The 24,336-nt window shown below is 37.4% G+C and overlaps 2 protein-coding genes across 6 annotated transcripts in view; one reads left to right on the plus strand and one right to left on the minus strand.

The window, feature by feature from the left end:
• Window positions 1–18,006, plus strand: part of LOC129252524 (arrestin domain-containing protein 1) — a 54,932-nt gene extending 36,926 nt beyond the window's left edge. For 4 of the 5 annotated variants that reach the window (XM_054890938.1, XM_054890940.1, XM_054890941.1 and 1 more), the window contains 2 exons: window positions 10,038–11,456; window positions 14,875–18,006. In XM_054890938.1, coding sequence (XP_054746913.1) covers window positions 10,038–11,456; window positions 14,875–14,933 — 1,478 coding nt within the window. In that variant the 3' untranslated portion in view covers window positions 14,934–18,006. The remainder of the gene's footprint in view (window positions 1–10,037; window positions 11,457–14,874) is intronic. The other variant, XM_054890942.1, reaches the window with a different exon arrangement.
• Window positions 652–5,275, minus strand: LOC129252508 (tetratricopeptide repeat protein 14 homolog). Its single transcript, XM_054890937.1, has 9 exons — window positions 4,435–5,275; window positions 3,932–4,137; window positions 3,673–3,869; window positions 3,223–3,432; window positions 2,724–3,121; window positions 2,540–2,638; window positions 2,185–2,366; window positions 1,947–2,122; window positions 652–1,886 (listed from the first exon to the last, which is right to left on the minus strand). Exons 1-9 carry the CDS (start codon window positions 4,703–4,705, stop codon window positions 881–883), a joined length of 2,745 nt encoding a protein of 914 aa, XP_054746912.1. The 5' UTR covers window positions 4,706–5,275; the 3' UTR covers window positions 652–880.
• Window positions 18,007–24,336: the final 6,330 nt, after the last annotated feature.

The following is a 24,336-nucleotide window of genomic DNA, read 5'->3' on the forward strand; positions in this document are numbered from 1 at the left end:
CCGCCAAGGACGCGCGTAGAGGTGAACCGTCAAGGCTACGCAACTCAGAAGAGATTTTGACATCTCGTAAAAGGACACTGAGAATGTTCACAGGCATAATCACTTGACTTTGCAGTCATTCGAGGCCTAACGGCTCTTGCCGAAATTTTATACTTGCTTGCCATATGGAGAAGTAAGCATGTTGGTGAGGCACGACCAAAACTGAGGCACATACGCCATATGCTCAGTACCATCCGAGGATTATTGAAAGAACTGGGTCTGAGTGAGGTGTTGTGAAGAGCAGAGGCACAAAAAAATATTATAGCTTAAATTCACACCTCTATCGATTTCTATCTACTTGAAATTGATCGAAAACGCCTACACCGCATTGCCACTTGCAGGAGCAAGACTTAATTAAGGCCAAACGTCTAATCAATCTGAGGGATATTTCGCTGATGAAATGGAAAGAACACTTCAATGTTTTCAAGTTTGTTCCCCTTGTGGACACCTTCTATGTGTGTTTCTTTTGTTAGTGTTGCATATTTACATTTAAATAGTTTTACCTTTGTAGAAATTTTGGTATACAGTTTAATTAAAATGTATTAACCAGGTTTGTTATGGCTTTCTACGCCATTCCAGTTGCTATAAAAATAAATGAAATGATGCTCGAAATTTGTTTATTAACTTTGCGTTTATGCAAACTTTATTGTATTTATTTCTTCAAAATACACAACACTTTCGCCACCAAGCTATGAAGAATAAAGTACGAATGGGGATGGATTAGTAACTACGAATGTACATATGTACGTGTTGTATTGTTTTGCGTATATGTATGTATTGTATGTATTTTTATTGTAAAGCTTATCTACATACGTACAACTATTTTTATTTTATACCAAGCTTAAAATTGGCCGCCTGTTGGCTTTTTTAATATATCCTTGTCGCGTTGTATAATTTCCTGTTTACGTTCCTTTTGTGCTTTATTGATGATTTCATCGATTTCTTCAATTGATGGCCCGTCATCTGCTTTGCTTGGTTTATTAATTTCATCAAATCTATCGTGCAGCCAACGTCCATTTGAATCTTGTCCATCTTTTGGATCTTCACGACGCCATACACGATTTCCAAAAACGCCGCCTCGTGCTGCTCCCCTTCCACCACGGGTGGCCTTTTTTGGCCTGCCCTGCTTTATATCGCCAAAGGGTGAAATTGAACGCCGACGTGGTGGTGGTGAAGGTCTTCGTCCCCTGGTGCCGCCACGATAGGCTTCACGTCGTTTACCATAACCACGTGGTGAGGTTGAACCTCGACGCGAACGTGAACGCGTACGGCGCGGAGTACGTGAACGTGAACGGCGGATTAGTGATCTTGAGCGTGAGGACCGTCTGCTTCGGGAATCACGTCTGCGTCCACTATACGTAATTGAACGCGAACGAGAGCGGCGCCGACTATGACGATCTCGTGATCGTGAACGACGTCGGCTGCGGCTACGGCTACGTCGACGGCGTCCCCGTGAGGATGTACGAGAACGGGAACGAGAACGCGGTGAGAGACTTCTCTGTGCTAATGGGGTAGCAATGCGTAACAAACCAAATTTGTCCACTGTAACAGGCCGCTTAATTTGGAACGATAATTTTGGCGCTTCCTTTGATGACGCTAAAGCGGCCGCCGAAGTACTTGGGTAGGTAGAATACATCGAGGATGCGCTATAACTGGGTGCCATCTGACTGGGCAATCGCATCGAGGGGGCACGGGGTGGGGGCGTTTCAGAAAGTTGGCGTTCTGACATGCCGGCTTCTATGGATTGTACCAACTCATTTTGTCGCTTTTTGATTTCAGCAATTGTTTTTTCATATTTTTGCAAATTTTCCGTAAGCTTATTTTCGATATTCATGCTGCTGATCGCTCTGGGTTATTGTGTTCAAAATTTCTCATTATTAATTTGTTTAGAAAATTAACATACTTACTTGTAGGCCTCTTGAAAATTTATCTTGCTTAATATTGTAGCAGCGTTTTTTTCCTTGCGACCAACTTTTTTGGATTTTTTGCTCTTTTTCTTTTTTGTTTTCTTTTTTTCCTTCTTATGTTTGGAGGCTTCTTGCAATAACTTGCGCACCCGTGAACCAGTGTCGTCATCGTCCAGCTGAATAATTATATCACATTAAATATATAATATATATTAACACTTAATATCAAGGAACATACCCGGAATTCATTGAGATCTCTTGTTGCTACTACTGGATCAGGAGGCACATTATATGCAGTCATATAAAATGGCTGGTTTAGTTGTTTCTTTGTCTCCTCCTCTTTTTGTAGGCTGGCAACATGCAGAGCCATACGCTTGCTGAGTGGTGAGAGTGAACCTTCTTTGCCATTTTCCTCATTATCTGAAATACGAGTGCACCGGTAGTAAGCAAATTATATATGTCTTTTTTTTTTGTTTAACATTTTATTTCACTTCAAAGCGTAGCCAAAAAGATATGTTTGAACATAAAATATTCTGCAAAGTAAAAATAAACAAAAAAAAAAAAGTATTAACAGTTAATATCAATTTCCTCACCCGAATGGTCAGTTTCGGAACCGCTGCCACTGGACGTTGAGCCATCGTCACTCGACGAATCGGGTATAGAGATTTTTTCCCTTTCCACTTCCTCTTCACCTTTTGTGCACATAACAAATAAATCAAACACGCACATAAACAAAAATTCCGACTGTGCAAAATAAAAATTAATTTGTTCCACTACCTGGCGTACACATTAGATTCTCAAAATATTGACCACCGGTACGTTGCTGAATAGCCTCAAGCGATAAGCGCGCTTGCTCATGATTCGGAATAATGTTTAAGCAATCCTGATAAGCTTTTGTTGCGTCCTTTATGCGGTTCTCGTCCTCATAACGACGTCCAAGTGCCACTAATGTCTCTCCCATATATTTACGTGCATTCACATGGTAAGCGTTAAGTTTAAGTGCCTTTTCGAAATCATCCACTGCTTTAAGAAATGAGCCCTTGTTGGCGTAAAGTGCTCCACGCGCGACCAGACCTTCTACATTACGCGGGTCTATGGAGAGAGCTTTGTTTAGGCATTGAAACGCCTCTACGTGATTTCCATTCTTAAAGTGCTCAATGCCTTCGGCAACCGAGCTATTTCATTTTTTTTGTATGTACAAAAGTGAAACATTAATTTATAATAGCTAAAATGAAAATGAAACTTTTAGAATTTTTTGAAAGCACAAAGAACTTACCGAAATGCCCACTTGCTCGCTTGCGTGCAACGTAGTTCCTTGGCGTAACCATCGCGAGGAAAGGGATATTTTAACGAAGACATAAAAGTGAATGTTTCTTTCACATCTAACCCATTGATCTCATAGAGCGTATCATAGTTCGGATTTAGAAATTCCTTGGAATTAAGCATATATTCCTCGAAACTCTTCACCTTATTCTGATCGATTTGGCTTTAGGATAAGTCGGGTTGAGAAATTGTTGTATAACATAAGTACTTGGAGTTCATACATGATATATCCGCCAAGAGATGGCAGGTTTAAAGAGGTTTTTTTTACTATTTTTTAAATTTAATTGACCCTAATTATTTAAAAAAAGGAAATACTATGATCCAATTTTTTTTTTCTACACACCGCAGCCTTCTCTATGCGTTTCATATCTGACTCTATATAAATTTATAACTAAATACATACCGGTAGAATTTTGGCAATTCTGCTTGTGTCACAACACCCAGAGTAACACCCTTATTTTTTTCATGGATACTATCTAAACTCAAATAAATTCGTTCAGCATCTATCGACGTTTCTAATACTTCGCAACGGACTATATCATTTTTGTTGAAAATACGCGGTTTGCCGTTGCTATCCAAATCGGCTTTTGTCAAGTAAGCCTATGAAATGGCCATACAAATTAACGCACCTTTAAATATTTTTTTTCAAATCTGGTTTTTACCTTTATTGGTACATCATTTAAATAGCGCACCATCGGTTCTCCAATGCATAGGGGCTTTACCATATTCGTAGCGGGCTTTGTTACCAGGCAATAAATAATATCGCCGGGTTTTATAGCTTCCAGCACACAATGACAACTCTTTTGTTTGTCCTTATTTTTATTTACGAAGAGTTCGTATGGTGGTAGTGAAGATACGTGCTCCTCATCTGCAAGAGGAAAATTGTATTACATTGATAGAGCACTCATAAAAGGTGGTAATAAATACATTTCATACGAACTTATAGAAACGCAAAATATTCAATTCACTTTTCTTTAGCAATATATCATTCAGTCACTTCTCGGGCACTTTTGCTAAACAAGCTAAAACTGCAATTAATGCAAACCAGCTAATATAAAACGTGAAAATTGATATGCCGCATCCTTTTGCACATAATCGCAATAGCCTTTGTTCTTTATGTTGATTTAAAAAATGTCTTTCCTTTTACTTTAAAATATAAACTTACTTTCAAGGATTTTCTCGAGTGGCACTTTGTTGCTGGTTAGCTCCGTATCATACAAATCGGGGGCCTTGCGTGCAAAGAATTGATGCAACTTAAGTCGCTTTGCACGGTCTTGAAACGTAAAATTCTTTTGACGTTCCTGATATATGGAGTAGTCGGGTTGGGCGGGCACACCGCACTGATGTATGTTTCCAGCGCCGCGCTCATCCTCCCAAATCTTTTGCATGGGTTGACCATGGAAACACAAAGCCCGAGTTATATAGTTCGGATTCATGTTTAAACAATTTTTTTTTCCGAACTCTTTTATTATAATGTGTAATATTTCACTTTAAACGAAACTCACTTCCCGAAAAAGGGAAATTGCCTAATCTCGCGTATTCGCTAGTGTCGCGCAGCAACAAAAACGCGTTAAAGTTAATTTTTTTCACCGTACGCCTTATTTTATATTTTTTTACCGTACGCCTTATTTTTTTTTACCAACGTCATTACTGCGGTATCTGCAACATAAAATTAAATACTTAAGAAATAAAGCCTCCGAAGAATCGGCGTTTTATGAGCGCATCTTGCCGGTTCAAAGCTGTGTTGCCTTGTTTGTCCAGATTTTGCTGTATCCGTTTTTTGCGTCGCCCTCTTTCCACTTGCTCTTACAGCCGTCAGCAAATTTTCACTTGCTCTTCAGAATAATTTTTTTCGTGAATGTACTTTTGAAATATAAGTTGAAAAGTTATGCTAAGTTAATTTTATGTCTGCGACACACTACATTCAAAATATTGGATTATTTTAATCGCTTTTATCACTAATTAATAAATAGGAAAAAATTCTTCACTGCACCCGCTGGAAAAGAAAAATGTCAGACATCAATTGTGTGATGCGTTACAATAGTTTGTTATTGTGAATGGAAAATGCCTCCGCTGCAGTGTTGCCATATAACCTTCAGCATTTTTTCGGGGTTTCTTAAAACTAATAAAATATTTTAGGTTCTGAATTTTTGAATTCAATAATTTAATTAATTAAGTGTTAGTAAGTGCATTTTTGTTGTGCCCATTGTTAAGTCTGTACAACATTTTCTTTCAACATTTTTTTTACTATTAATTAATTGAAAATTAAGCAAATGCTTTGAATATTTTTTCTTTGTATATATACTTGTGTTTCTGAAAATGTATGCAGAAGAGTGAAACAAATAATGCCACAGGTGCATTTTTAATGCGAGAAGAATTCAAAATTGATACATAAGATCCCAAGAGCGCACGCTTATAATACGTTCACATATAAGTAGATGATATACTTTTTCGTGCTTAACTCCCAATCCGTAATTAAACAGCGAGATTTCCCATACAAAATTTCTCTCCCAAAATCTGAGATTATAAAATAATCCTAGATAATAACCATACTTTTTGACATACAACCCTGCGTTTTCTGTGTAATAGATCATTATTTTTCGCGTGCAAAGGAAAACATCAAAGTAAAAACTAAATAAAATGAATGCCGGCAAAGTAAACAGGTTTGTAGACATAATTCTAATAAAATGTTTGTTAGGTATTATTAACTATGCATTCATAAAACAGAAAAAAAGCGTGTGCCCATAAACGTCTGTCCTCTTATTATTTATTATAAAATGTAATATCGCATGCTGCCATTATTTTTTTTAAAACCTCAGTAAACGTCGTTTACGGATTTCCTCCAACTGTTTATTATTAGCAGCCAATGTCGCAATTAAATTAGATATTCCTTCTCCTTGTATTTTCTTCATATCGTTAATAATAATTTAACAAGCAAAAAACTCCAAAATATGTCGCCAAAGAAATTTCTATGAAGAAAAACCTTTCACAACTGTATTGACAGCTGATTGTCAATTTTGCAGGTAATCTGCCATATGTGAACGGGTAGATTAATTTTGTGTGGATTGATTGGTAATTAATGCATATGTGAACGTGCTTTTAGCCTTAGAAATTGGTGTAAGTATTTGACGCCCTAATAATTGTTCATTTCCAAGAAAAATTCTTAAAAACTAATTTTTCAGATCGCTGATATGTCAGAAACAGCGGAACAGGAAAATGATTGCTTGAATGCAAAGTGGCCATCCGAAAAGTGGAGCATTCGGTTTATCGAATGATAGGCGAAATCGCGATAGCGCCCAAAACGAATAGCCAACATTCTCCTCTAGCAGTCGTATGCCACACTGCAAGAAATCGAATATTACTAAAATTATGAGATATTTATTTATGAAATGTTAAGAAAATAAAGCGGAAAAATATAACTATGCGACTTTCATTTATTAGGGATAGATATTTACATTAAATTCATAGGATTAAATACAAATGTCTCCATCAACTTTTTCACAGTGGTATTAAAAGGTGATAGAAACTTTGTTTCGGAACATTATTGCACATTCCCATCAAAATTGACAGTCATATGATCGGTTAAATGACTGTCACTTGAACTAACTATATGAATAGTGTATGGGCTATTTGTGAATGAGCGGGCGCCGTAGCCGAATGGTTCGTGCGTGACTATTATTCGAAATTTAGAATACGTTGGTTCGAATCTCCATGAATGCCATACCAAAATGGTAGAAAAAGTATTTCCTAATAGCGGTCGCCAAAAAGGGTGTAGGCAACAATTATTTAGCCAAGGCGCCTTCATAAACCATATTCAAGTCATGGTGTACCATTGACTGGGTAAAAATATGGTTGTTGTTGTTGTTTTAACAGTAATAGAAGTCCCGTCAGTGTAGGGTATATCACCGGTCGTCTTCGTCTGGCTCATCTAAAGGTAGGCCCAGGAAACATGCAGTTTCGACGGGTTGGGTCCAGAGGGAGAGGAGTGTTAGATGAGTGGGTTTAATGGGGCATGTGAAGAGGTGGCTAGTGTGGTGCGGGGTACCTTCACATGCCGGACATATGTTTGTTATGTTGGGGTCAATTCTGGATAAGTAGGAGTTTAACCTGCTATAGTATCCAGAACGTAATTGTGCCAAGGTTACGCGTGTCACATCGGGAAGCTGGACCTCTCCATCTGCTATAGGTGGTGGTTGGACTCCGATTACGGCATTCACAGAACGGGAGCTTAAGAAGGTGGTGACGTTCTCCCGGTGAATGTCGTTTATTGACTGTCTAAACACTGTCTGGTCGAGTAGATTTCTGTCAGTTTTGTCCTGGATCTCGTTGGCGTAGCTTAAAAGGTGTCCTCCTAGCAGGAACTGCTTGCTGAGCAGTTTGTTGTGCTCCATTACAGGGAGCATTTGTGCCTCATTGTGAAGGTGTTGAGTACGGGACATCAGGAGGCAACCGGTCGCTGTCCATAGCTTTTGCATGTCTGTAGCTTTATCCACTGCGTGTCACTAATTCCAGGCGACCAGACATGCGCAGCATAGTTTAGAATTTAGAACAGACCGACCAATTGCTCTAAATGTCGATAGCAACAGTTCTTTGTCGTTGTCCCAAGTGCTGCCGGCAAGTGATTTGAGGACCTTGTTGCAATTTTTGATTTTAGTGGCAATTGCGGTTGTGTGCGCTGAGAAAGATAGCAAACTTTCGAAGGTTACACCCAAAATTTTGGGATTGTTTACCGTCGGAATTGGTGTGTCATCGACTTTTACCTTGAGGGGCAGTTTGACCTCCTTTGTCCAGGTGGTAAAAAGGGTCGCCGTGGACTTAGTGGGGGAAAGTTGAAGGTTTCTCGCAGTGAAAAAGCGAGAAAGGTCGGTGAGATAGTTGTTCACTTTGGAGCACAGGCCATCGATGCCATTGCCCGACGCCATTATCGTGCAGTAATCAGCGTATGAGACCAGGGTGGTGGTGGGCACGTTGTTTTGTTATAAGCCCTTGTGTAAAAAAGTAAATTAAATTTAAATTTAATTTTATTCTTTCAAAATTTACTCGTTTCGTAATAGGTACAGTGAGTCACAGTCAAAGTGAGCCACACTTCCTAGTCATCAGATTTAGTAGAAATTTGTTTAAAAATACCACAGATTGGAAAAAAGGTTTATGTGTTTTTATTGTTTGAATATTAGCTTCAATAATTCATCGCTTACATGAAGAACTTTCTTTGTTTATTATAAAAAAATGAACAAAAACTAAAATAATTCACAAATCTATCTCGCAGTAAAAGTGAGCCACCTTAGCTGAACTGAACTTAAATAACAAATTAATTGATTCTAATAACTTACAGGTATATGTGGAAGGAATTGCACGCCACTCGTCTTGTAAGGCATCTAAAAGACTTTGTTTTGAAGAAATGCTATGTTTCCGCAGGTTTTGGTCAAGACGGAACCATAAGTTTTCAATTATATTTATATCTGGAGACTGCGGTGGTACTTCCAATACGTGGGGGCAGTTATATAATAGATATTCCCGCGCAACAAACGACTTGTGCTTAGGATCATTGTCCTAGTAAAAATAGAAGTCGCCTTCGATCCCTAGTTTTTCGACACTTGGCTTAAGATTTTGCTTCAAAACGTCTATATAAACGTATTTATCCATTATGCCTGGAATATGTTGAAGATTTCCAGTTCCACCACCTGCCATGCAGCCCCGAACCATGACGGAGCCACCGCCGTGCTTCATACTGGGAGTTAGGTTTTTCGGCTAAAACTCAGTGTTTTTTTGTCGCCATACCATCTTCTTACAGTCAGAGCCAAATAAGTTAAATTTACTTTCGTCTGTAAAGAGAACTTACATCTACTATTATTATAACCTCTACGTTGCATTATACCGTTATGAACCTTTTTCCAGAAACTCATATCCTTGTAGACATATTTCAGCGCAAACTCCAACCTTTCTTTTGATTTTTCCTGCTAATAAATGGCTTGTTTCTGGCCGTACGACCATTATAACCATGCTTTCTGAGAACTCTTCTTACAGTTTCGGGGTTAACGTGGATATTTAGCTGCTCCTCAACCATCTCCCTCAATTTTGGAGCACTAAGATGAGGATTTTTCTTCACTTCCCGCAAAATAAATGCCTCGTCCGTTTCTGAAAACGCCTTTTTTTTGCTTTATTTCTGCTTGTTTCCTACTCTTCCTCCTCTAGTAAAGCGATGTATGATGTGTTGGACAGTTCCTCGACTTTTATTCACATATCCCGCAATTTTTCTTTGGGATTTTCCTTTTTTAAAAAGATCAATTACTAACTGTCTAATTTCAACACTTGTTTGTCGACTCATCTTTATAACCCGCTTGATAATAAACAACTAAAACACTAAAAATAAGATGCAAGCAAAAATTAATATCCAAAAATACATATACCGTTATTTTAAAAGAAACAATGTTAGGTGGCTCACTTTGAGTGTGACGTTAGTTTGTGCGTTTGTTTTTGTTCTTCATTATTACTCTTACTTCGGCAGCAAACAAACAGAAAAAATACAGTTAGATTACACAAGCATGCTCACTTGATAAAGTTGACAAAAAATAATGAGTGTTTGAAAGTATTTAATATACAAAAGTTGTTTAAACAAATATCTTCAAGGAATTGGTGGCTCACTTTGACTGTGACTCACTGTATATAATATTTGGGCATATTATTTTATTATATGTATATGTATAAGTAATAATGTTTGGTTGTCTGCAGATTTTTAACTAATTTGCTTAATTTTTCTTCTGCTTTCAGCAATAAAAGTCCAAATTACCGGCAAAGGGAAATGCAAATGGATGGAAATATTACGTAAAAATTCCAACAATGAATCTGCGCGGAGCCTCTTCTACTCCGGCAAGGAAATTTATGCGCACGACGAACATACACTGCCAGTCTTCGAGCCGCGTGGAATTGAACTGAGCCCCGGAGAGCATACTTTCGAATTTAGTATACCGCTGAGTTTGTATTTACCCTCTAGTTTCAAAGGTAGCTACGGTTCCATCAAGTATAAATTGCGTGTACTTATCCAGAGGCCATGGACCTTCGACGAGCGTTACATAATACCACTATCGATTTTGAAACATATGCCGCTCTCACCTTGTTATCGCTTGAATCCCACTGCGTTGGAGAAGCAAATCACAAAGACTATCAGCCTGTTTGGCACGCGTCCTATTACAATGGTGGCATTGCTGCCGGAAGACTCAGCAGTGCGCGGCGAACCATTGCGCATTTGTGCTACTGTTACAAACAATAGTACAACAAATGTGGAAAAGTTGCGTTTTACTGTACTACAGTACATTTTTTATTATAGCCATGTACCGTTAAGAGTGCAGAAAATGGAGTGCCTGACGATTGCCAATAAAGAGACTGGTGCAGTGCACAAAAAAAGTGAACGTTCCTTTGCGCATGAGTTAATGATTCCGCATACGGCGCAACCGTCAGACGAGTTACTAAGTGGAGTTATAAATATTTCGTATGAACTGCGCGTCGAAGCGGTGCTACGTGGCTTCTTTAAGAATCTCACACTTAATTTGCCCTTTAAGATTTATTCACGTGGTACTGGTGGTGTGCTTAATAATCTCTCTAGTGCTCCACCACGCCCACCTCCGCGTTGTGGTAATCGTAATAGCGTAAGTGTTGGTATGGTAGCTAATATAACGGCTAGTGAAGCAGGCAATCCATTTGAGAATAATGCCACAACATTGACTGTTGCAACTTATCCCTCACTCGAGTCATCAATCGGTTCGCCGTCACACTCATCGCAATATAGCGAATCCAGTTCAGTACATTCAATTACATCTGATTCCTCTGCGGCCACGCTCAGTCCGGCTGTATGCGCTGCAGAGCCCTCCTATGCTTCAGGTACGTCATCACAATTCAATAGCCCTTCGGCGCGTGCTAGTCTACGGAGCTCAACTGTGCCCTATGTCATGTATCAGCCGATTAGTAGTCCCATAATGATTAACTCTTATCCACCAGCACAAGTGCCAACATATCCGCCGCTCTCGGAATCGCCTGGTTATTCATTGATGCATTTGCCAGCCGGCGTTTCGCCGCCGACGGAACCCACGACAACTGCACTGCTGCGTCAAGAGTCTTCCACGTCGTCCACGTCAGCTGCCGCGAGAACATCATTTTTGCATGGGTTGCAACCGCCTGGAGCACATGAACTGCGTAAGTAATTGACTAAATTGAAAAACATGCTTCCGGGAAGAAGCACTATATATGTAGCGGGTGTTTTTTATGAGCTTGAGAATTCAAAATGATAATAAAAAAAAAAAATAAATAAATAATTGGCGCGTACACTTCTGTTAGGTGTTTGGCCGAGCTCCTCCTCCTATTTGTGGTGTGCGTCTTGGTGTTGTTCCACAAATGGAGGGACCTACAGTTTCAAGCCGACTCCGAACGGCAGATATTTTTATGAGGAGCTTTTTCATGGCAGAAATACACTCGGAGGTTTGCCATTGCCTGCCGAGGGGCGACCGCTATTAGAAAAATGTTTTTATTAATTTTGCTTTCACCGAGATTCGAACCAACGACCTCTCAGTGAATTCCGAATGGTGATCAAGCACCAACCCATTCGGCTACGGCCGCCAAAATGATAATACAAAGCAGAAATATTGTTGAATAAATTTTTTTTTTATACTTTTTTCAATAAATCTGACCGTATGGCCTCAATGGTGGCTTGCATATTGCAATGAATCGATTGTTAAGCGCGCTGTATGGTCAGTTACGCCATCTTCTTGGAATGAAATATCGTCGATGTTTGGCTGAACAAAGATTCAGCCACTATAGCTCGATAGCGCTCGCCATTCATCGCAAAGGACCGATGATGCCGTCAGTGCTCCATGAACTACGGAAAAAGATTTTTTTTTTTTTTTGAAAGTAAATTTCAACAATTTTGAAGCGATTTATATTATATATGTATATATATATATACAGTAGAAGCCCGATAAGTGCAATACCGATAACTGCAATTTCGTGGAAAGTACAATTCGATTTTGAGTCCATAGAAAACTCGAAAAGAGCAATAAAAAATTGCAATTTTCGGGCGCAAAAGAATTCTTGTTCGAAGAAATTTTACTTAATACGGCAATGTATTTGCGTTCATCACGCGCGAAGACACAGCTTTATAGCTATGGACAGTTATGGTTCTCCGAATTATTGCGACCAAAAACACTGTTCCCACGCTTTGTGATTTTTGATTTTTACAAATAACTGTAAAATTGTAGCGCTGATATCATAAAATATGGCATCGAATCGTTTGTGACATTCAACACGCGTTAGTTTCAAGCTGGTTCTTGAGAGTAAAACAATCGTTCGGAGTTTGAATCATTTTTTTTGCTTTCATCAAATAAAATCATGGGAAAAGTGAAAAAGAATCTACATTTTCTTACATTGAAAGAAAGAGATGAGATTCTCCAAAAAATTGAAAAAGGCGTTAAACAACGAGATCTTGCATTCGAATACAAAGTTGATTGCGCAACGATTTGCCGAATAAAAAAACAATCCCGTTCATTAAAAGAAAATGCATACAATTCAGTTTCACTTGGAAATAAACGGAAAACTTTGCGGTTTGGCAATCATCCAGAGCTCGAGAAGCGTTTGTACCAGTTTTTCATGAATCAGCGGTGACGAAATGCTCCTGTTTCTAGCTTGATATTGAAAAGCAAAGCATTAAAAATATTTGATGAAATAAAAAAGGATGGAGAACAATTCAATGCAAGTGATGGATGGTTTTCGCGATTTAAGAAACGCTTCGGACTTCGCTATTTGACTGTGACTGGTGAATCATTATCTTGTGATCCAGAAGCCATTGAGCCATTTAAGGAAAAATTGACGGCGAAAATCGTTGAAAAAGGATATGTAACATCACAAATATAATATATAATGCTGATGAAGCGGGGCTCTTTTGGAAACTTTTGCCAAATAAAACCTACGTTTCGAAAGATGAAAAGAGTGCTCCAGGCAACAAAGTTTCAAAAGATCGAATCAGTGTTCTTTTGTGTGCAAATGGTGATGGCAGCCACAAAATAAAACCATTAACGATCGGCAAATCTATGAATCCGCGTTGTTTTAAAAATTTTCGTCTACCGGTGAATTATGCTAGCAACAAGACTGCTTGGATGACGCGGGATATTTTCAAAAAGTGGTTCTTTGATAATTTTGTCGAAGAAGTGAAAAAATTCGCCAAAGAAAATGATGTTCCACCCAAAGCATTACTCTTGCTGGATCAAGCCCCATCTCATCCGCCCGAAGAAGAATTAGTTTGTGGTGAGATCGAAGTGATGTATTTTCCGGCCAATTGCACAGCGATTTTACAGCCAATGGATCAAGGTGTTATTAACTTGACAAAAATTCAATACAAAACATTGCTAATGGAAACCATAATTAGTGAAAAAGATTCTTCATTACATGAACTATTGAAGAAAATTGATTTGAAAACCGCCGTGATCATGTTGAGCCAAGCATGGGGGAAATTGCTCCCTGAAACGATCGCTAAATGCTGGAAAAGCGTATTGGGTACAAGCCCAACAGTTGACGCGATTATTGAATCTAATCCAGACGATATGCCATTGGATATTGAAATTGACGACCCCCTTCTTGTTGGGGGATTACAACGGTTAAATGAGATGGTTGAAAACTATGTGGGTGAAGCAGACACAGATGAAATCCGCAATTGGGTTTTGGAATTAGGAATAGATGAAGGTGATAGTGAAGCCAATGAACCCGAAGATACTACTCAAGAAGAAACAAGCGAAAAAGTCCAGCATGAATCGATTTTTGGCTGTGTCAATACAATTTTGAAATGGGGTGAACAGAACGATGTACTGTCATTCAATCAGATCGCTTGTTTGTATGATATCCGATCAAAAGCACTTGAAAAGTGTTACGAGAAAACGCAATCGAAAATAACAAAGTTTTTCCAAAAAAAATAATTGAATTTTGGAGCACACACTCATATGTCCTTCCGCATTGATCTCTTTGTATTAATTTCAATAAATATGTGTTTATTTTTCTTGAATATTGACCTTTTGAGCTCATTAATTGCATTGAATAGAGTTAAAATATTTTTTCCTAGGTATTCCTCGATCCACAGGAGAAATTCGCAAAGGTGCAATTTTTCGCTAAGTGCGATCATTGCTGAAATTTTCCAATTGTACTTATCGGGCTTCTACTGTATATTTATTTTTTGCAAAGTAAATTTCCACAATTTGGAAGCGCTGTTCTGACGTTAAACGCTTCATGATGACTTGTCAAACCTTACTGAGCAGAAATGTCAACACGGTTGGCCTTTCTCAGCTGTCAAAGCATATTTATCGATATCTATAATTCTCATGCAGCTAAAAAAACACCCGATACAAATGTATATGGATCTGCGCATTACGTTAATATGTGTTCATTAATAACTTAAAAAAAAAAACGTTGTTGAGGAGGCGACGTTTAACTTGAATATTCAGTTTTGATAGTAGAATTTGTTAGCATATCTAAATAAATTATTTTTTTTTAGTCAATATTTAGAGTATTATTTTTTCAATTTTAAAACCTACATTTTTCTATAATTTTTACTAACTTTTTCTCCTTTTTTCAGCACCTTCTTATGAAGAACTCTTCGGCTCCGCGACTGCGCCACCCGCATCATCCAAATGACATCGTGATTACTTCTAATCGAAAGCTTAGCGCATTTTTGAAATATCTTCACTAAACACCTAAAGCTGTACTGTAAGGCGCCAAAAGTTACTAAACCCACCCAGGAATGAAAAGCATATGAATTTGCGGGATGTGCCCATTTTTACTGTGGGCAAAACCAAAAAGCACTGAACAAAAAGCAAAACAGAATGGATTTTTGTGGTGCAACTAAGAATAATTGAAAAAAGTTGTGCAAACGCTAATAGAGCTTACGAAGAATTTTATTTTTTATTTTTGCAATTAAAAAATCTGCTTTGTTTATGCAGAAAGTGAATAAAAAATCATTGTATGTATTGTATGAATTGTCGCTAGTAAGTAAGGTAAAGCCAAGGTAGTTTTAGGGTTTATACCACTGACTAAGCAATGCTTTTTGCACAATAATATAGCACGAAAAATCTCATTTCTGTGACTTACAGCTTATTACGATAATATTTAGACATTAAGCTGACTATTCGAATATACGAAAATCTCGTTATTAAGAAACCTAAATGCTCCATTATAAACTTTTGTATTTTTCAAATATATAATATTTATTAATTATGAATTGATGGCAATATTAATTTTCATTAAAACTCAAAATACACAAAAAAAAGCTTAGAGCTGACTATGCACATATTTTGAATTAGCATAATTTATATGACAAAATGTGTCCGTTAAAAATCCATATGCATCAACACAAATGGCTTAAGTTGATATAGAAAACGTGAAAAAGTTTACAAAAATGAAACATTTACATATACAAATTTAAGCAATACACCAAAATGATAAGATAGATATATTAATTGATTATTATACTAATATAAATAAATTATAATAATATACATATGTTACATACATATTTGCAGTACTCAAAATAGCACAAATCGAATTATGCAACAGTGTGCACGAAAAGAAAACGTAACTGAAATTCCTAAGTAAAGTAAAAACAAGAAAATCTTCAAGAAATAGAAAAGCTACATGCAGATTTACGTTATTTTTAGACACAATAATTACTTATAATTTTTCAGCGAATATGTAAAGGTGGAATGTGTTGTTAGAAAATTGTTTTGCTTTGAAAGACTAAAGTGATCTTCGCGCTTAGTAAACTTCAAATAATTATGCAGCATTGGAATATCATTGAAAGCCAATTGCCAAGCTTGAGTAAGAAAAGGTCGACAATGTTGAGAATTTCAATGGAAAATTTCAGGCATACAAATATGTACTTAGTGCTGCCACAAGTTCTATTACAAGTTAAGTCCATTATATATATGAAATTATAATACTTTTTTAATGAATTTATTTTTATTTAATCATGTAAATATTAAAGAAAAAAAATGTCAATTTTAATTCGAAATAATCACCATTTACTTTTACACAAATCTTCAACCGATTAGGCCATTCAGTTTTGCAGCATGCACGGTTTCCATGGATATTGAAGTCGGTGCTCGAACCAAAGATTGTTGGAGACTCTCCAAATTTATCTGAGGCCTTCGGTAGGGCATCTTTTACAATTCTGACTACAAACCGTAGTCCAATGGATTCAGATCTGGACTTCCAGTAGGCCAATTATGGGCTGAATCGGAATCTTGCTGGAAGATTCTACTCTCTCCATTGAAGAGAGTACTGCTCAACTGCTTCACCACGTCTTCTAAGACATCCTCCTGGTACACTTTTGCCCCGGTCTTAAATCCTTTTTCGCAGAAATGAAGAGATGTAAGTAATTTACAAGGCACTCTCCACAAACCATTACAGAGGTTGGATGGTGACCACGCTGAACACTTGGAACAACATTTTTTGCGTCTTTAGAAGTTTTAGCATAGATTTTGTCGTTTTTTTTTTTGTTAAAAACTTCTTCAACGGTGAAAATTTTCTCATCTGTGGAAAGAAAATTTTGATGGCCGTTTACCGCGTGCCACCGAAGAAGCTGCTTGCAGTTGTCGAGTCTAATTTTCTTCAGTTGAGCGCCGCAAGGCTTTCATATGGAGGTCATTTCTATAATTAGTCTTAGATCTGGTCGATACATTCATTTCCCTGGACTTGATTTTCTGCTTTCTAAAGGGATTTCTGCGAATTCTTTCTCGAACGGCCTTCATGGCTGCTCTGGTATGAACCACGCGAGGACGACCATTTCTTTTTCTATCTGTCACTTCAGACGTTTGGTAAAAACTATTGATTGTGCGTTAAACAAACTTTCTCGAAATATTAAGTTTTTTCAGCAATTCGTAAATCTCATTTGCACTTTTACCACGTCTTTGTAATGCAATCACTGCAATGTGATTTTCCTTTGCTCCCCCACTCCACTGCTAACAAGCGAGATTTGCCACGAAAGGTATAATTTATGAGTAGACAATGCAAACGAGCAAAAGCAAAAATAACGGAACTTTTCTGCGAATTAGTTCTCGCCGTACCCATTCTAAAAGTTGTCACAGAATTTATGGTAAGACTAGGTATAAAAATTATGCCCCTAAACAGGAATACATTTTTGTTTTAATTTAATGAAATAACTTGTGTTTTTTGTTACACCTCTAAAGAAGCCTTCCGTTTGCCTAATCTACATTTGTTATTGTATTTAACAAATGCTTATATAAATTATTTGTCAAATAAACGCTTAGATAATATTAACATCAAAAAACAGACTGCGCAGCGCAACAACTCCAATACCATAGTAGATAAGCTCCAAATAATTTATTTATTTACATCCATTTGTAGTGATGTATCATGTACAGTATGTGAAAAAAATAAACTACCAATGTGGTTATATGTATGATACAATAATTTTTAGAAGATAATTTCGACTCAAAAATTGTTTCACGTAATTGGGACCAAACGTGGCATAATTCAGACAAAACGTGCCTGTTGATAATCACGCAATGTGGCCATTGTTACGATATTGCACTTTGCGATTTTCACATTTATTTTCGGTATTTTTTAAATAAACATTCAAATATTCATATATTTTATAACTAATCACTTCACTTCAACATTTAATATTTATTTATTATATATCTCACTGCTATGCCTAATCGCATCAACAAAAGTCAAAGAAATGAAAATGCAAGATTCACTGTATTTTTTTTTTATTTTGTGTATTTTTTTTTTATATAAAGTATAGTATGTATATAAAAATTAACTTTATTATTAAATATCCAAGCAATACGGTATAATAAAGAAAAAAAAGCAAGATCATAAACAAATTTAATTATTTTAATAATTAATTATATTTATCACATTTGGCACTTTGTTAGACTATGTTACAGTCTTTATAAATTTGTTTTTTTGGTGCTAACAAAAACAATTTTTCTTTTAATGTTCTTTCCAAAAATCGAATTTCCAAAAAACGAGTTCTATGTGCTGCCCAAAAAGAATCTCTTAACATTTTTATCATCTAAATTCGTGATAAAGTAAAATTATAATTTTGCTCCTCAGATGAATATAAGTTATTACAATTAGGAATTTAGGCCTTCCAAAATATTTAAAAATTCAGCTGTGTTGCTTATATACTCGTACAAGTTTCCTTCCGATAGCAAAGCAAATTTACATGCACATAATTTTGATCGTCTGAGCCAAGCCACATTTCACAAGGTTCCATTGCAATTGCTGTGCTCTTACTTCACAAGTCTCCATCCACTTATCCGGTGAATACGGCAGAGCAGAAAATTAAAATGTTTAATAGCTGCCTCCTCATAGCTATTCCGATTCCTAACATAACCAAAAATATCAGCTATTTTTTTCTTGCAAATTTTTTTATTTAAACATTAGGCCTCTTCTATTCGCCAAGCGTTAACAAATGGCGAAAAGATGAAGCACCTGTTATAAATGAATATATATTGGCAACGCGGGAAGTGAGCTGCCTTAAATTACTTGTGTTATACCAGCCCAATGAGGTACAATCATACTCGCCAGCGGCGAGTCTTGCTCGATAACTTTGTTGTTGTTTTCGCATGCAAATTTTTCGTCAAGTTAATCGAGCATAGATATAGCGAGCAGGGAAATAGCGAATAGAAAAGACCTATTATTGGCCTTCTAAAAGTTTCTGTAAGAAGGAAAGCACAATGAACAGTTAGTAGTAGTAGAACAGCTGATTAAATTTTTTTCTATTTATTTCGTCTCCAAATTGTAAAATTTTATATAAATTACTCTAAACTGCCAATGGAGATGGACAAAACTGACCTGTCATGTCCGACCGACTGTCGCAGATCCTCCTGTTATTTAGCAGAAGGCACTGTATGCAGCTGGTTGGACTGATGACGGGCCACTCTCTATCGGCGAAGCACATATATATATAATATTATAAATTGAATTTGAACTGAATTGAAGGCAATTGAAAAAAAGTTAATTTAAATTTTTAATCTGGTAGCTCCATTTCGAAGAAGATGTTATAGTAAAAAAACTATTTTTCTTTTAAAATCTTATTTCAAGTCGTCAAAACAATGATTAGCCAGGATTATGAATATAAAATACTCAAAGAAGTTGTTGCAAAAGTGAGTTTCCAATTTTGGTACTCACATTATAAAGGATAATTTTAGAGAGTCGATCCGGTAAGGTTGGGATTTTCTCAGTTAAAATTGTGTAGAGGATATTGTCCTGTTGAGATACAAAGTGTATCTTGCCGTATCTTCAAGTATTTTTTTTAAACAACAGCATTCAGTTTCGCTTGAAAATTGATGATCTCGCTGGTACCTTGAACATTATACATACTTTTATCTATAAACACTGCCTTATCTTATCTACTGCTTTAACTCTTCAGGAGTTATTTTAGGCCGCACGAGCCTTTTATTTACATTTATTATTTCATTTTCTACGAAATATTCTCATAAAAGGTGGTAGACAGCCGAGAAGCAGGCACAGAAACACAAAAAGCACAATTTCAAGGCGAATCTATTAAAGGTGGAGTTGGTAAATCAGCTGAGTTGTGTTTTTTTCTTTCGCCGTGTCCGTGGCTGTCAGCTCAGAATGAAATAAGGTGAATTCATTATTTGTTTTCTAATTTTTCAATACTTTGCTTTGACAATCAAACGGACAAATCATTTTTGTTGGTCTAGTGTTGGTCTAGGTTTGTAAGGGAATACGCTTTGATTGCAAAGCCGCTAACTAAATACTTGCGTGGAGAAAATGGAAATGTCGGTGCTAAGCAATCTCGGAAAATCAAAATAATCTTGGACGAGGAAGCACTTAATGCATTTAATAAAATTAAAAGGATTCTAGCATCAGAAGACGTACTGCTCTTTTACCTTGATTATAAGCAACCCTATGACTTGACCACGGACGCCTCTTCACATGCTATAGGCGCCGTTTTATCACAAAACAGCAGACCTATCACCATGATCTCGAAAACCCTTTCTCCAACAGAAGAAGTTTATGCAACCAATAAGAGACAGCTATTGGCGATAGTATGGGCCTTACAAAAACTCCGCAATTATCTATACGGAGTAAAACACTTGAACATCTATACTGACCACCAACCACTTACCTTTGATTTGTCCGAGAAAAATCGAGAAACAAAGATGAAAAGGTGGCGCACTTTTGTGGGAGAGTATTAACCCACAATTTCACTATAAGCCAGGAAAAGAAAATGTTGTCGTCGATGCGCACACCCGGCAACATATAAACAACGCTGCATTACGAGGTGGATTCAGAAAGCGTAGCCGCTAACAGTGAGGAGTCACTGACCCAAACAATACCTACAGCAGGAAAACCCATTAGTTGCTTCCAAACTCAAATTATTCTTTAAGGAGGCAGCACATTATCAGTTAGCACGACAATAAACTTTAAACCACGAGTGAGGCGTCGAACAACCATTAATGGCCTAAGTGATCTAAAAAAATCTATGAAACAGTGTGTTAATCCGAACGTTGTTAACGGATTGCTATGGAACCTGCCCACTTTGGCATGAATCCAAAATGAACTAATCACAGCTTTCCTATCAGTTAAGTTCCGCCACACCTCAAAGCAGGCAATCGACGTGTTTAACAAGGAAGATCAGCATGAACTTTATGTTCGGTCGCTTGATCCAGCACATAGGTCGCTTCGTGAAAACGAACAACAAGTCCTGGAGAGCTGTTATTTTCCCGATTTACGAAAAATGCTAAAAGAAATAAATACGAACTTCAAAATATGTCATGAGGCAAAATACTAGCGACATCCCACTAATCCCGGAATAGGAACGAGTCCTATGCCTTCGTATCCAGGAGAAATTCTTCACGTTGATATTTACTCAACCGACAAAACACATTTTCTCACAGCAATGGATACAGTTTCCTAATTCGCAACAGTTTTTCCAATAAAATCTAGAGCCATATCTATAATGGGTTCCACCACCTTTAATGAATGCGTCTTGCACGTCAAACTGTTAGGGAACATTGTAGTTTTTTTTTAACAAGTAAGAAAAAAAGCGGAATAAATTTACAATCCAGACAATCACTTTTCTAGTTTTCCAATTTTTAAGTTTTAATCATTTGTTTAATTGTTATAAAGGGTGTTTTTTTTAGAGGTTAGGTTTTCAAGATGAAATAAAACGTATATAATTTAATGTTATGGCCAAGAATTTAGCTTTATTATAAAGATAAGGGTTTGCCATTATGTTTTAAAAATGATTTCGGGCAAGTGGCCGCCGCGGCTGGCTCGAATAAATTCCAGCCGAGAGGCTCAATTTTCGACCACTTTTTGCAGCAATTGGGGCCGTATGTCAGCAATAACGCGCCGAATATTCTCTTCCAAGACGTCAATCGGCTCGGGCTTATCTGCGTAGACAAGCGACTTCACATAGCCCCACAAGAAATAGTCCAGCGGTGTTATATCGCACGATCTTGGAGGCCACGCCACAGGTCCACGGCGCGAGATAATGCGCTCACCAAAAGTTTCCTTCAATAAATCGATTGTAGCGTTGGCTGTATGGCATGTAGCGCCGTCTTGTTGGAACCAAAGGTCGTCCACATCAACATCGTCCAATTCAGGCACGAAAAAGTCATTAATCATGGCTCTATAGCGCTCTCCATTGACTGTAACATTATGGCCGGCTTCAATTTTAAAGAAATATGGACCAATGATTCCCTCTGCCCATAGAGCACACCAAACAGTGACTTTTTGAGGATGTAACGGCGTCTCAGCAATGGCTTGTGGATTATGTTCACTCCAAATACGACAGTTTTGCTTATTGACATACCCATTCAACCAAAAGTGAGCTTCATCGCTGAACAAAATTTTCTTCGATGCGTTGCGCGAACCGAACCATTATTTTGGTAATAAATTTGCATGATTTGCAAACGTTGTTCAGGTGTAAGTCTATTCATTATGAAATGGCAAACCAAACTGAGAATAAATCAAGTGACAGCTGTCAAAAAGACCATCTACGAAAAAAGGAGTGCCAACTTGAAAACCTAACCTCTAAAAAACACCCTTTATTTCAATTAATTTTATACTTACACAAAACAAATTCGCAGTTTTCAAAAACTCACCCGGACTTTTTATACGGTTTATATTCTAATTTTTCGCTCTTTGACCATAGCTCATTAAACCCACAATGTTTGCCGGCCGAAACAGATAGTTTCCATATTTAATGAATCTGATTCGACAATTCGCCCTTGAAGGTCGATTTATATTTCATTCAATTCTTCAATTTTTTAACAATTCCTTGTATTTATACGAGTATACCATTAAAATTCGGGCTCGGATATGCTTTGTACAGCTGTTGGTATCGAGTATATTCTCGGATGTAGGGCTTTTTAATAATTCAATCTAGTTCTTTCTGAGGTAATGATTTCTGGCGTCTACCAAAACGGGGCAATCTTGAAATATGTGGCTTAAGGAGAGAGCTCTTCCGCAATGTGCGGCAGACTGGAGGTGGCTTCTCGGTCGGAATGGGTTCGTGCGTTTCAATAGTGTGGCCAAGGGAGACATGTTTTATCTGTGCTTTTCATAAGCCTGTGGGGTATTGTGGGGACATATGCCCTCGGTTTACCGTAGAGTATTGATGGTGGGTCTAGTTTAGCCATTCTAGTTTCATTTTGGTTGAGATTCCGTCTAATTGCTGATTGCTTATCTGTCTTTTCACCTGTGGGATCTTTTGTTACCGATGCTGAAGAGGCTTGTTTGCACGCACTGTCTGCCATCTCGTTCACGTGAATTCCTATGTGACTTGGTATCCAAAGAATTGCCAATGAGCGTATCTCTTATTCTAGTGATGGTGAATGAGTTAGACAGGGGGTCTTGAAGTGCTTTTAGAACGGATTTGCTGTCAGTGCATATAAGAGCTTTACAATCGCTTTCCAAAGCTATGCTTATAGTGTGTCAAACAGCTACTGCTTATGCAGTATAAACAGATGCACACTCGCGCATAGTTTGCCGTTTATGTCTACCACTGCGAAGCTGGTTCGCCATCTGCGAACCACAAAGTCCAATTGTCAGCTCCATAGTATGTCTTGCGCTCTTGGAACATAGAAAGGAATGCTTCGGGCGATGTAGTTTTTTTTTGCAAATTTGGATAAACTGAGGTCGCACTATAATTTCGTTATCTCCCATTGTGGGTTTTGTGTTTGATAGTTCCCCATGGGGTTAGATAACTCCAGCTTGTTGATGATTCCAAGTATTTAATGCATAGCAGAAGCAACTTTTTTTAAAATAAGTATGCGAAATATATCCGCTTCACAAGACTTAAAAAAATTTTTCTTTGAGAAGCTGCCAAAAGTAGTATGCAAGAAAAGTCTGGTTCATTGATACTTCCGGCATACTAAAGAGTTGTTTTTTTCGAAGTGCTTTCCTAAAAAGCCTCATTCTGCCCGTGGGCGGACACATTACTTATGATAGCTCAGACACAATCACATAAAAGATTTTTATTAAGCAACATGCGGCCATAAGGGTCGGATTAATCATGTCGGTGCTGCTAGACAATGAAACTCAAGGGGGCCCTTAAGCCTTTTCCACATATAGTAGTTTGAAATATGACACCATATTATTAAAAAAAAGCAACAGTTCCATTGTTAATTTAATTAGCATTAATTTTCCTTGGTACGCAGGGTCCCTAACCAGCGCTGGCTGCCACCATAGCCGAGTGCTCTAGGCGGCTAGCCTCCGCTTCAATGTCGACATAAAATATCAAATAGTGGTATACTTTTTATCTTAAATTGGCTATGAAAAGACTTTATTTAGGAATATAGGATGCCGTTCTGAGAGAGGCATTTTCAGCATTAAGGCAAACATCGGAAATTTGAGAAAATGAATTAATCTTTATACATATATTATATTTTCTTGGTTTAATAGTTGAGTTTGATTTATTGGAATGTCATCATAGACAAAAAAAAAAAAACAAAAAAAAAAAAACACTGCTTCCAAGGAAGGCCACTAGAAAATAACCGGCGCATTGAATAATGAATAAATAATATAAATAAAT

Source organism: Anastrepha obliqua, chromosome 1, assembly GCF_027943255.1.
Source record: "Anastrepha obliqua isolate idAnaObli1 chromosome 1, idAnaObli1_1.0, whole genome shotgun sequence".
Lineage (NCBI taxonomy): Eukaryota > Metazoa > Arthropoda > Insecta > Diptera > Tephritidae > Anastrepha > Anastrepha obliqua.

Bases quoted from the DNA above. Each gene is read 5' to 3' on its own strand.
- LOC129252508 (XM_054890937.1), bottom strand. From the start codon at position 4,705: ATGAATCCGAACTATATAACTCGGGCTTTGTGTTTCCATGGTCAACCC. The intron at 2,367-2,539 runs GTGAGGAAATTG...CTCGTATTTCAG, and splicing joins TTCCGAAACTGACCATTCGG to ATAATGAGGAAAATGGCAAA. The intron at 2,123-2,184 runs GTATGTTCCTTG...ATAATTATTCAG, and splicing joins GAGATCTCAATGAATTCCGG to CTGGACGATGACGACACTGG.